Below are 12610 nucleotides of genomic sequence, written 5' to 3' on the forward strand. Positions count from 1 at the left end.
TCTTTTTTTCATTTGCATCTCATTTTTCATATGCATTATGAAATACTTATACACATCATTCCTACTCACTGCCTATCTTTTACGGCTGTTGTTCAGAACACTTGCTGGTTGATGGAGCAGTAATGTCAACATCACCATGGCAACTGCATACCGCTCGAGCCCCTTCAAAATTGACAGTTGTCATACAGACGGCTTCTGCCACGGTAATTTCTTAAATTTCTTATCCCATTTTCACGGTTTTGTTTTGTTCATTTTTGAGGTTCTTCTAATAAGTTGTTCATCAACTACGCCCGATAAGCTCAATTGGTTAGAGCGCTGGACTGTTGTGCGGGAAGTCGAGGTCGATGGTTCGATCCCCGGCCGGACCAACACTGAAGGTCTTAAAATAACTGAGGAGAATGCGCTACCTTTCTATGATAGCAAGAAATGGATAGACATTCTAGTCTTCTCGGATAAGGACGAATAAACCGTAGGTTCCGTCTCCTGCATCTATTAATTAGTTAATATGGTTAGGCAGGGGACGTTAAAGAACCCACTCACGAGATTACTGTGATGTGGTCTGGCCTGTTTACTGGGCATTGAGGGGAGGGGGCATCTTCAAATAAGTTTCCTTCCATTGTTTATAAACTGCTGATGCAGTCCGGCCGACGTCCCCCGAAAAGTGTTGTGATGCATGATGCGCATTTGATCATCCACATGTTAATTTGCGCAATATAAATGTTAAATTATTATTACTACTACTATTATTATTATTATTATTATTATTATGAGTTTTTAGTCGACTAGAGAAATATATTTTTGGTACAGTTCAAAATGACCATTCTGGTTCGCAAATTTGAGTTAGAACTTATCCAAGCTATGATCCGTTCGGGTCTGCAGTCAGGGACAGAACTATTGAGACATCATGCATCATCAGTTGGCAAATTCCTATTGAAATTTCTAGTTTTCCTTTGCCTGTCCTCCCCAAACATGTCAATGGTGCCAAGCTGGTCCATGATACATAATTCTATACGCTTAAGGGGTATGGGCCACAAGAACAATGTTTGGAAGCAGTATAATTTCCTCTAAAAAAGTTTTGTCCATAATTTCAGCTACATTTGTAAGTTTGACCTTAGGAAATGTTTACAGGAGCTACATTTGCGCTGGTGTCATAGGATTCCAATACAGGTTGGGAATTTAATCGCCCTAAGCTTGTTGCTAATTGAGAGAATGTAGTGGCATATGAGATTGGAGTGATGGGTCAAAAGCTTCTGAAGGCATAGACAATGCGATTGCTACAGCAATCGATTACAAAATCCCCCTTTCAAGAAGCACTTTCAAGGTTACTACAAGTAAATTTGGTTTTATCAGCTGAGTTGATAATGTAAATTGGCCACAGTGAAGAGTTTACAAGCTGACGTTTCGAGCGTTAGCCCTTTGTCAGAGCGGTACTACAAGTAGTTCACGACTTACAATATCAACCATGGAAGAAAAGAAGCTGAAACATCTCAGTAATCTATTTATATTTATAGCTATGACGTTATAACACTGCATAACACTAAAATTTTTGCTGCGCACTTTATTCCCACCATCGATCAAGAAAAGAACTATCTTAAATATCTGACCCGGTATGGTTTTCGATATGGTTTCATTCCTGAGCCAACCGAAGGTAACCTCCGTTGCCATGCAACCTACTGTTAGCAACCAGAAGGTACATGTAACATAGAAGCATGCCATCCACATATTTTTTTTAAAAAGGGGCTGTGTTGTGTGAAAAAAGAAGTTAAAGATATTTACAATGCGGTTTTGTTGCAGTTACAGCTAATCGCTGTACACGATTACCAGATTATGACCTAATTTTATATTCTTAGTGTCTCGATTTGTACGATTATTACCTTTCATCATAACCTTAGAACATATGTCACTCAGTAGGCAACAACGACAGACAATTTTACTTGAGGGAAATTATGCTACACTGAGCACTAAAAATACTTCACTCCAAATATTTCTGGACAAATGTTCGGTGTTTGTATCTAATTCAAAGCTTAGCCCTTTACGAAACGACCCACGAGTATTCAGTTTAAAAATTTTCGATCTTTCTTTAATTCGGCACAATCCTATAGCTTTTGGCGATAAAATGACCTTATGGTTTACTTTTTGTCTTTAGACACATGATAAAAGCAACGGTTGTCAAATAAAGATACAATGATTAGCTCCCGCCCAGGGTAGCCCTCTTGTCCCAAGTCAGCGGCAGGAGAGGCAATCCTGCGCAGCAACTTCGCGAGCAGAGAGGCGCGCATGTGTCTGGGCAAGACGGCGCTGGACAGGTTTGTTGCGCAGTTACGGGTTCCGCTGGACGAAGGCCTGGCGAACTTGGTGCCCTAAAATCTTGGGAAACATCCTATAGGAGAAAACAAGATACAATTTTTTAGCAGTAAATTAGTGAGTGGGTCTCAACGGGGCTAACCGATAGCCGTAAAGCGATGAAAAAAAAAAAAAAAATTAGCCGTTAGGCGTTAAAACTAACAAATTTTAACCGATAGTCATAAGAAAAGTTAACCGTAAAAAAAGAATTATCGTGACGACATCGGAATGATGTTAACTGTTAGTCGTAAAATGGCTAAAATTTTAACCGTTAGCTGTGAAGGCCATCACCCCATTGAGACACTCTATTAAGTGATAGGAAAATTCAAGATGCTCATTACACCAGGAGAGAAGATCTCTGTGTGGGATCAACGTTAAAACTGAATGAATAGAAGCACGCTTGCCAAGCGCGATCTCTTTTTTTTTATTTTTTTTTTAACCATAAGTAAAAAATTGTTTTCCGCCAATGAAACATCGTACATGCTTTTTAAGATGAACAGTCTTAGCTGGGTCTTGCTTTATATCTCTAGCCAGATAGTTGGGTGATTGGTTTTTTACCACGTCTACATGCGCACTAACGTGTTCGATTCATCGATGATTTTGAATTCTGATTGAAACATCGACTGATAAACTAATTGCTCACCAAGGGGTTGGCTGGCACAGTCCCGTAAGGGAAAGCTTGAGGAGCCACCTGAGCAGGCTGTGCTTGGAATGAGGAACAACATGACCACTGACACGAAGGAGCGCAGGCCAAAGGACACGATCCTGGACAAGTGATTCCTTGAAAAAAATTAAATCAATTAAGCCTTGTTATAATCACAGGACTGGGATCTGCTTGATGGGAAGAAGTTTCTGTTGCTTGTTATCGCCGGCCTAAGAAGGCAATGTCGCTTGACTTGTTTACTCTGACTTTTTCAAAGGAAACATTGTATACAGTGATGTAATATACAAACACCCTCGACTGGAGCTTTGCTTGCTTTTCCTCCCACGCTCCTGGGCTAAAAGATTAGTTGGTGAGCAAATTCGCCTAAAGTTCACTTCTATGCACGCCAAAATCGTAGTATAATTTGGCTTAAAGAGGACCCCTTGATCGCCATCCTTCTCTTGACACTTTTCAGCTCTAACGTTAACACTGCTTTGCTACTTACCTGTTGTGGGTGCCACAGGAGCTACAGCATCCTGATACGGAAAACCCTCATAAGGTGACGGCTGAGGTGACTGCTGCTGGGCATCCTGTGTAGGCCCTTGTGATGGATTCTCCAATGCGAATAGTTTGGGGACGGGTACCCTCTGGGGCGAGGCGACGGGTGTAATGTCATGATGTACCATGGGTTTAGGAGGCTCCTGTGGCTTGGAGGAAGAAGGTTTGTGATCCGATTGCTTCTTGTGGAATTTATGTGTAGCCAAACAGCAATCGAATCTGTGAAAAGGTACAAAAAATAATTGACAACCAGATTTATTTCTGCTATGTGGAGGTGTACATTAATAAATTTAAATTTTAAATTTATTCCATTTCACTGGATATTACATGGGAAAAAGAAAAACAAAAGAACACACAATAATAACAAATTGGATTACATAACAAGGCAGTGGGGAAGACTAGAAGGGAACTGACGAACCATACGTGCTAGTCAGTCCATTATGAAGAATATATAAGGATATATAAGAACTTAATTAAGGTATGTAACTAGCTAGCTGCTAACTACCTAACTGAGTAATCTAACTAACTAACTAACTCACTCACTAACTAACTAACTAAAAACCTTACTAACTAAGTGCTGGTTTAGCCCAGGTGGTACAGGGGTGCTCAGGGTCGAAAACCCTATCGTTATAAAAAATAGTGCGTAGTCTCTTAAAAGAAGAAACGCTACAGCTGGCCGCCCTCAATGCATCAGGCAGATTGTTTCATAGATACGGAATCCTATTAAAAAATGTTTCCTTAAAAAGTTCCGTCCTAAATCTATTAATTCTTAGTTTATTACTTGCATGTGATCTTAATCTCCCATCTGAACAAAATTGAAAATACGAATTAAGTGAAGAGTTAAAATACCCGCACTTCAGTTTATAAAAAGTTGAAAGATCCTTGACTTCTCTGCGGTAAACCAGTGGTAGCAGGTTGAGACGCTTTAGGCGTTCATTATAGCTAAAATCGGGTAACATAAGCCGAGTACTCAAAGTAATAAATTGAAAAGTAATAAATTGAAATACATGAGACTATATTTTAAGTAAATAAATAAAGCATTCATGATTGATTGAAAGAACGAACGAATCCATTATTGAATGGAAGATAGATGCTTTGAATACTCAACGGTTAGATTAATTACTTCCCTGTACAGAGTTGCGGTTCAAAGTTGCTCTACTTAAAAATATCTCTGGTAATATGCCCCATCAAACATACTTGGGCCTCCCTTAATTTCCATTCCCCGATCTCTTTTCTAACTCCGTAGGTGTTACGAAAAAATATTTACCTGCATATTGGCTTACAGAGCTTCTGGCACTGCGGGACACACAGGTTACCCATTTGCGGCTTCGCGTGCATTGCCTTCTTTTTATGATGGGTTTTCACCGACGGTTTTGGAGGTGGAGGTGGCTTAGGTGGGGGTGGCTTGGGTGCCTTAGGGGGTGCATTCATTCCTCCAAGATACACTGGCCGAATGCTGAGGTTTAAGGCTTGAGAACGACAACAGTCTAGACCATGGTAAAAAAAACCGACTGTAGTTAGTAATTACAGCAAGAAATAGAACATTTGTGAGATCATAGGACACGATTCTTTCCTGACGGGATAGCCAGCGTAGAAACCGCCAGCATTTCTGATGGTATCAAACTAGTTTGGGTTCTTCTTGTGTAGTTTCAGACGTTGATTAACATTGTGATCAGTTCCCAAGTAGCTCTGCTATTTCTGACATTTCCCTGGCTTTGACGAAAAATGTATCGGCACCACCATCAGTACAAACAACAACAATAATGACGACAGCAACGACAACAACTACGACAAACCAACGATAAAGAAAACGGACAGTGACAATAGAGATATGAATACTCATTGGAATTAACCTGGCTTGCACTGGGGGGCACAAGCGGCAGAGCAACTCATAGCAGCACAGGGATCCCCTGCGGGATAGCCGGTGTATCCAACATCGTAAGGGTTAGAATACTGAGGGAACACTGGCTGGTTTGCTTGGAAGCAACATCCGGAATCACAGTTAGGATAACAAGTGGAGGGACATCCGGCGGGGCACGCTGGTGGGGGAGGAGGTGGCGGGGGAAGGGAGGCTTGGTAGTTCACCAACTGGGGGAACATGGCTGGACTGTAGTTGGGAGCCCCAGGGGCACAACAGCTTCTCTTGCAAGATGAGAGACAGAAACGCTTGCATCCAGGGTGACATTCCCAGGCGGATCCTAAATGAGGCAAAAAGAGATATGATTGAATGGATCCGAGTTGAGATATGATTACATGGATCCGAGTTGAGATATGATTGAATGGATCCGAGTTGAGATATGATTAAAAAGGCACCACACTGAAAAATTGTAGTCAAAACAATTCATGTTATCTTGAAAAGTGACATTCTTACATTATGAAATTGTTCACGTTTATCAACACGTACTGCCTTTCCTGATTAGGGTGAAACAAGTACGGTAGTTTTCATCTTAATTGAGTTTAACATGAGGAATTACTTTAGACGCAATTATCCTCGCAGATGCGTTATAGCACCGCTTTTCGTGCTGCATGATAACATAAAGGATCCCATCCTTGAAGGTTGCTCCGCGTTCAGTATATTTTATCAATTAACTTATATAGAGGATATTACGTGCCGATCGCGCGGAGACACGAAATTTCTCTTCGAGTGTTGAAATATTTTTCAGTATACTAAATATTCATTATATACACACTAATGAAAAACCAAGCAGTCTCTCTTCTGCTGCGAAAGGCGTTGGGTTAGGGTCAGGAGTAACGGTGTTATTTTAACGTGTGAAGATATGATCACATTTTCTAGCGAAAGTTCACCGGGTATTTCATTTCCGGGTGTTTGTAATATAGTGAATGGCATTTTACGAAATATCTTACTCACTTTGCACGGGATTCACAGAATGAATCACGACCGACTTCCTCCCACCATGACCTGTAAGAGAGAAATTTCATTTATCCTTCTACAGTCTCTACATGATCTTGTCTTAATGCAACTTACTTGTACCCGAACATGATATTAAGTAAAAAGTATTTCGACTGAGTATCGTAAAGCTTAAACCAATGTAATCACAGCACTCAATCGGATGAAAGGAAAATATCACAAGGGCCAGCTACAACTCAAAGTAACAACAAGAATATGTTTTGGAGAAAGGAAAAACGTGAGTGACCAAGTTGCAATTTGTTTTAGCTGTAAATCTGATTAGTTTAGCGGATGCCGCGAGCTTTCTTGAGGCGAAATAAAGCGATGCCACAGCAATCCTAGAGTTTCGACTCTTGGTTTAGAATTGTTTTTTAGAAAAAAAAAAAACTTGGAAGTGCGATTCTGGCACTGCTCAAGAGGTTTAAGTACTCTCCTATTAAATTCACTCTTACCGGCGTTGTGCTTAACTGTTTTTAAGCTCTTGCAATTTACGGCAGTATAGAGCTGTGCAAGTAGGCAGAACAATAGTAAGACCTTCATTGTGGTCATAACCGGTAGTGGCCTCCTTACCTAAGAGAAATAAAACGGCGATAAGCCTTTCCGATTTCTTGCTAATTTAAATATAACAATGAGAAAGTTTTGGAGTTCCAGTTTTGTATTAAGCATGAAAAGTTTTTGTTTATTTAGATTTCAGTTGTTACATAGTCGTTGTCATCCTCTTCTTCTCGTTAGGCAACGACGAAGCGAGGAACGCGCGGGATCAACAGGTTTTTCAAGCATTGATGGGTACTCAAAGACGAAATAGCAAGGATTTTCATTTTCGCGCTGGCTTACATTACGAGATGTAGAATCCTTGGGAGGCACGAGGGATCAATCTAGGGTCTACTAAAAATGTGATGGTAATCAAATTCCTCGAGCTTGTTTTTTGACTAACCCGTGGAGCAGCAGGTTGTTCACAGAAAATAAATATTTGTGATTTGCACATGCTTGCGATCTGACTGAGATTTCTTTCCCTCTAAATCGATTAGACACCCCTACTATAACCTCTATAATAATTCTCGATAGGCCTAAGAACATAAGTATACAAGTGAATAGAAAGTCACGTTGAAATACAAGCGTTACTTGTCGTTGTCTTGAATGTCGTGGTTCAACAAGAAGATAGCGATTATCAACAATTTTTCGAAACTGCGGTCTATATTAATCAATCAAATAAGCCAATGGTCTTACGGTTACCATAACATTAAAATTATATATTTCTTTGTCATTACTTTACAGTTGTCTTGTTTTAGAGAGACCACATAGTTAAAAAGTATATGGCTTGGATGGAGGTCTTGTTAATGGCCAGTAGCCCATGAGAGCGCCATTTTGTTATGGATCGAAAGTATCATATGTAGAGCAAGATTTTGCTTCATGAAAATGATTATAAATGCTCCGGAGTCTTGAAAGAGAAGCTTTTTCTCAGGTGTGTCATCATTTTAGATACGTCGCTGGTCAGAATTACAGATTAACAAGGAAATTACAGATTAACAAGGAAAAACTGAGATCTTACCGTGGCAGCCTGTCAGTTGATGCGGGATATAGTATTTTACCTGCTTACAGGTAAATAACTAACCGTATCGAACAGTGAAGGAAGCAAGGGTCTACTTAAATAGCATAAAATATTAAGCAGTTTCAACAGTGCGACAATTATTTCACTCTACTGCACACTTGTTTGTCAATTTAGAGCCTTTCTTTGACCCGTGTTTTTCCTCTCCTTGTAGCCAACAGTAGATCGTCTGAAAGGACGAAACAAGGTAAATGTAATCTACCGCAGATAAAGACGATAGCGGCAGTGAGATTAACCTGTTAGTTTTCTCGCTGCTTTAGACAAAAACAGTCAACAAATTTCACGCATTACCTCACACGGAAAGCATTCGTCGTAGCACAACGAAGAAAGAAGAGCGAATAACGCGATATTTTTCTTCCAATAAAGAGAATGTGTTTGTTTTTTTTTTTGTGTGTGGACTAATATGATTTTGCCTCTACATGCTGACTGACGAACTGTAATGTTAAGACGTGGATCTGTAGTCAAAGAGCCCAGCCAGCGGCAACTATGCAAAGTTGGCTTGATTGAGAGGGAAACTGGAACAACAAGAATGCATGCAAATAATATTTAACAGACATGAACAAACCTTTTCCCCGCGTTTTTTCTGTTTCGTTTTAGTTTGTTTGTGCGTTTTTTTGTTTGTTCTTTTGCTTAAAACTTCTACTTTTCTGTCAAATGAGGCTGCAAATTTTTAATTAGTTGCTCAGTGACGAATTTCATTTGATCAGTTTTTAAAAGGTGGGCCTGACAGAGCACAGAAGGTTTTCTTAAAAAGTGCTCAAAATATTTTGAATATGTTTCGTGACTTATGGTGACTGACTTTACCCTTGTTGAAATCAAAAAATCCACTTTTTGTTGTGTATCATTCATGATTAACGAGCTATGCTAGGGGCCATTTGAGGTCAGTTAAATTGTATCACTCTCCAGGTCTTGAGCGTGTGTTCCAACACAGACTGGAAGACTGTACAGTATCAATAACCTGAGCAATGTTACTTTGATTGAATCAGTTTATTTCGATATTTTTGTGCAGAAAATTAGTTTTACTTAATACAACGTTTTATCTATTTATAATGAAATGAAATGATGAAATTTCCGAAACGTAAGGAAGACGAAAATGTCTTATAAGACCATAAGTATTTTCAGGTCCACTCTATCTGATGAGATGTAGTTCCTGTAGGAGACCTGCCCTTGCACCAGGTTGAGATCACCGGAAACTCTTCCTCCCAGCATTTTATGCTGAGAAAGTAACTTCCGCTATTCCTTTTGCCATTCGATGAACTTTCGCAGCGGTGAAGCAAGATCTCAAACCCTCTTCTAAGTCTCACCAAAGAGTACTTTTATAACTACTTTTAAGCTAATAGTCATATCTAACAGCTTTGACGCAGCCAAGTTTCTTGCCTGGCTATCACTTTCACTGAGCATACAACACTCTCAAAATACCTTGCTGTATCTTGCACAAAATTTAATGTTTTTTCGGGGACACACAACAACTAAACTGGCAAGATGGCAAGCAAGCTTTCCGGCATTTTGGTTCACAGACTTTCCCCTTTTTGTTTGGATGTTTCTTGGAGATCTTGCTCTTCTTCTTCAATTTTTTCAAAGCAAGTTGCTTTTCGATCATTTTTACAGTTTTCTTTGGTACAACGAAGGGTGTGGTCAGGCAACAGAGCAGGTTACAGGTCGGAAAGCATCGGTGCTGACAAACAGGCTGACACGAACCCCATAACGACTGCCCTGGGTAAAATAAATCAAGGAAATGAAAATGGGAAATATGTAACTTGAATAACTTGCTCTAGAACAGCCATTAAGATACCATAAGGGATCATTATTTATCGCCTGGAAATTGGGGAGATCGGAGGATTTCAGTTGTGTCCCATCAAAATTGAACCGATCCCACCAAGACTCCTAGATTAACAAGGTTGGAGTTCGTTACGAATAATGCACATGACAAACATCAAAGAAACAAGACTGTAATTATTTATGTAAATGGATCACGTTTTATCAACTACTGTTCTAAATTTGTGTAGTCCTAGGCTAGCAAGGGTGGGGTTCGTTAAGAATTGCAAATGACTGAACTGTAATCATTTGTACAAATGGATCTCGTCAGTTTTATCAATTACTGTACTAACTTTTGTAGTCCTAGGCTAACAAGGGTGGAGTTTGTTACGAATTGCAAATGACAAACACCAAACTGAAACTGAACTGTAATCATTTGTACGAATGGATCTCGACAGTTTGATTAATTACTGTACTAACTTTTGTTCCTTTCGTATGACGAATACAAGAGCTGTGCAGAGTCTTTGTCAGACAGCCGATTAACATCAACTGCATAAAGAAAAGAACATACGTTGGTTGGGGTAAAATTTAGCGATGATTTCATCAAACTCATCTTGCTAGTTTTCATCCTGTCTCCCAACCAATACATCTAAATCCGTCATCCGAAAGTTGCAATTGTTCACTTACATTTGTAGGCTTTAATGGACCTTTCTAGATTAGCTTTTGATTCCCGTTTGACGGCGTCCACCAAGTCTGTAGAATGCAATACGAAGAGATTGATATTTATCTTAATAAATTTTGTGAGAGAGAGCAAGAAGGTCTTTCCTAAGATATCACACTTATTTCGGTTCAGGTTTGTAGTGACTTTTACAAGGGGGTAGGCCAGGGGGGGTCGTTAGGTGCATGTGACCGACTCCTACTTGTTATCTAAAGTGATTGGGTATCATAGCAAGAGAAGCCGGCAGGTTCCCAAAGTCAAGCAAGACACTAGCGCTAGACTCCCTTGGATTAATGTGCCTAAGTAACTAACGTCTTCGCAGGCAAGATACACCTCATCTGTCTTACCTTGAAGTTTCTTATGCGCCTGCAGTTTCTTGCCTTTGTTATTTGTTGAGGTGTACGCCATGTATGTTAATTTGAATTGTTTTTCGAGCTTCTTGATGGCCTCAGCGGTTTTGTGTTTTATAATTCTCTCCAAAACTATGAAACAAACAGGTGAATCGAAGCGATTTTGTTTTAAGGTTAGAGAGTTCAGGCGGAGGCTCTCTTAGATCAAATAAAATTCTCCTTTGAGACAAAATAGTGACGTAAGTAAAACACTAAAATTGCTTTTTTATGGTAATTTGATGCTACTAACCTGATTCAGTTGCACTTAATTCTAAAGATAGACGTCTAGGACGTCTAGACACTTAATTCTTCATAACTTCAACGCACAAAACTCCAAATTATGTTATATTTTCAACTTGCGGTTTTCACCAACATCACAAGACCCTCCTTAACCACGCCCTTGCAAACTAAACTGGCTTTGAAACTTGTCGTAATCACCAAGAGAATATGTATTGATACCTGAAGAAATTCGTCGAGCAGAAATTAGCCTTTTTTTCCCACCGCGTCTCTTCTCCCCTTTGACCCCAGAGGGGGTGTAGGTTTTGATATATGTCTGGAGTTCATTCATTGTAGCAATCAATGGATGATTATTAGTAAAAAGAGTCGTAAATGGATTGTTACCTTTCTTATCTATGACGGTTTTCCCATTTACATGTGCGCTTGCCTTGGATTCTAATGAGATAGCTTCCGAAAAGTGCAGTACCAATAGCGCCGTTAAACATATTCTTGCGATTGATGGTCTGTTCATTCTAAACACAACACAGTAAAATGATGCATATACATATTAACACGGTAAGCACAAGAACTTATTAAAAGGTCACAAAAAAATTAGAGGTGATAGAGTTGTATCCAGTGTTATTTTCTGCCATGTGATTCTTCCGTTTACTGTCAACCGCCAATTTCCTTGTTAGAAAGAGAATTTCTGACAACAAATCAGACCTTATATAATCTGTATAATCAACTATTAAAGAGAAAAGACTTGATCGCAGAAGATAAATTCAGTTTCAGACAGCGAGGTATAACCTAAGTGTACACATATGGCATCTTCTTTCGGAAATGACTCCAATGAAAGGGCGACAATCTCATGATCTTTATCATATATTTTCTAAGTTTAATCAGCTATCCAAAGTTTCAATACGTACCTACCACTCTCTCATTCATTAGATAACGATAGCTGTGAGAGTATGTGATAATAGTTCATTTGCCTACCTTGACCAGTGATCAGATCCGAAATGTTGAATGAGTGCACTTTCCCTGTCTTGGAGATTTGGTTCTTCAAAACGTTTGATGTTTGTACGTAAAAAGTCACAGAGATTTGTTTACGAAATACACCTGTTAGATAGTGTTCCTGAAACATTTAAAACACTATAAATAAGTGACGCGATTTCATTGCCTGAGAATAAACAGAAAGAAATGATTCTGTTTTTCTGAGAGAAATTATCCTTTAAATTTGACAATAATGTTTTTCGCAAATCCACACAGTCGCCATCCTGGCACCAGGAATTGACATGGGATGAACATTTCACAGCAGCAAAGACACCCTTTGGGACACACAATGAGCCGATGACTGGTAAATCAAAAACTTTGACAGGTCGTGTCACAAACAAGTGGTGTTCATGAGCCGGTATCAAATATGGACAGCGGCTTTGAATTTCAATTACGTGATCATGCATTCGTCAAAACATTTGCT

The 12610-nt window shown here is 39.5% G+C and overlaps 2 protein-coding genes across 2 annotated transcripts; both read right to left on the minus strand.

The window, feature by feature from the left end:
* Positions 1 to 1478: 1478 nt before the first annotated feature.
* On the minus strand, positions 1479 to 8290 carry LOC111323802 (uncharacterized). Its single transcript, XM_088737554.1, has 9 exons — positions 8002 to 8290; positions 6905 to 7022; positions 6414 to 6464; positions 5398 to 5742; positions 4812 to 5031; positions 3492 to 3763; positions 2987 to 3123; positions 2184 to 2380; positions 1479 to 1740 (listed from the first exon to the last, which is right to left on the minus strand). Exons 2-8 carry the CDS (start codon positions 6999 to 7001, stop codon positions 2189 to 2191), a joined length of 1314 nt encoding a protein of 437 aa, XP_088593680.1. The 5' UTR covers positions 7002 to 7022; positions 8002 to 8290; the 3' UTR covers positions 1479 to 1740; positions 2184 to 2188.
* A 736-nt stretch (positions 8291 to 9026) lies between these two features.
* LOC111323803 (uncharacterized) lies at positions 9027 to 12394 on the minus strand. The gene is made up of 6 exons (XM_022927236.2): positions 12130 to 12394; positions 11542 to 11669; positions 10879 to 11013; positions 10501 to 10566; positions 10294 to 10362; positions 9027 to 9771 (listed from the first exon to the last, which is right to left on the minus strand). Exons 2-6 carry the CDS (start codon positions 11666 to 11668, stop codon positions 9500 to 9502), a joined length of 669 nt encoding a protein of 222 aa, XP_022782971.2. The 5' UTR covers position 11669; positions 12130 to 12394; the 3' UTR covers positions 9027 to 9499.
* Between the last annotated feature and the right edge of the window lie 216 nt (positions 12395 to 12610).

Source organism: Stylophora pistillata, chromosome 1 (assembly GCF_964205215.1).
Source record: "Stylophora pistillata chromosome 1, jaStyPist1.2, whole genome shotgun sequence".
In the NCBI taxonomy this organism is placed as follows: Eukaryota; Metazoa; Cnidaria; class Anthozoa; order Scleractinia; family Pocilloporidae; genus Stylophora; species Stylophora pistillata.

Coding starts and splice junctions, on each gene's coding strand:
- LOC111323802 (XM_088737554.1), bottom strand. CDS start 7,001: ATGACCACAATGAAGGTCTTACTATTGTTCTGCCTACTTGCACAGCTC. Junction 5,743..6,413: donor TTCTGTGAATCCCGTGCAAA/GTGAGTAAGATA, acceptor TGCCTCATTTAG/GATCCGCCTGGGAATGTCAC. Junction 2,381..2,986: donor CTGTGCCAGCCAACCCCTTG/GTGAGCAATTAG, acceptor TTTCTCCTATAG/GATGTTTCCCAAGATTTTAG.
- LOC111323803 (XM_022927236.2), bottom strand. CDS start 11,668: ATGAACAGACCATCAATCGCAAGAATATGTTTAACGGCGCTATTGGTA. Junction 10,567..10,878: donor GGCGCATAAGAAACTTCAAG/GTAAGACAGATG, acceptor TGCATTCTACAG/ACTTGGTGGACGCCGTCAAA. Junction 10,363..10,500: donor GTCCATTAAAGCCTACAAAT/GTAAGTGAACAA, acceptor TTCTTTATGCAG/TTGATGTTAATCGGCTGTCT.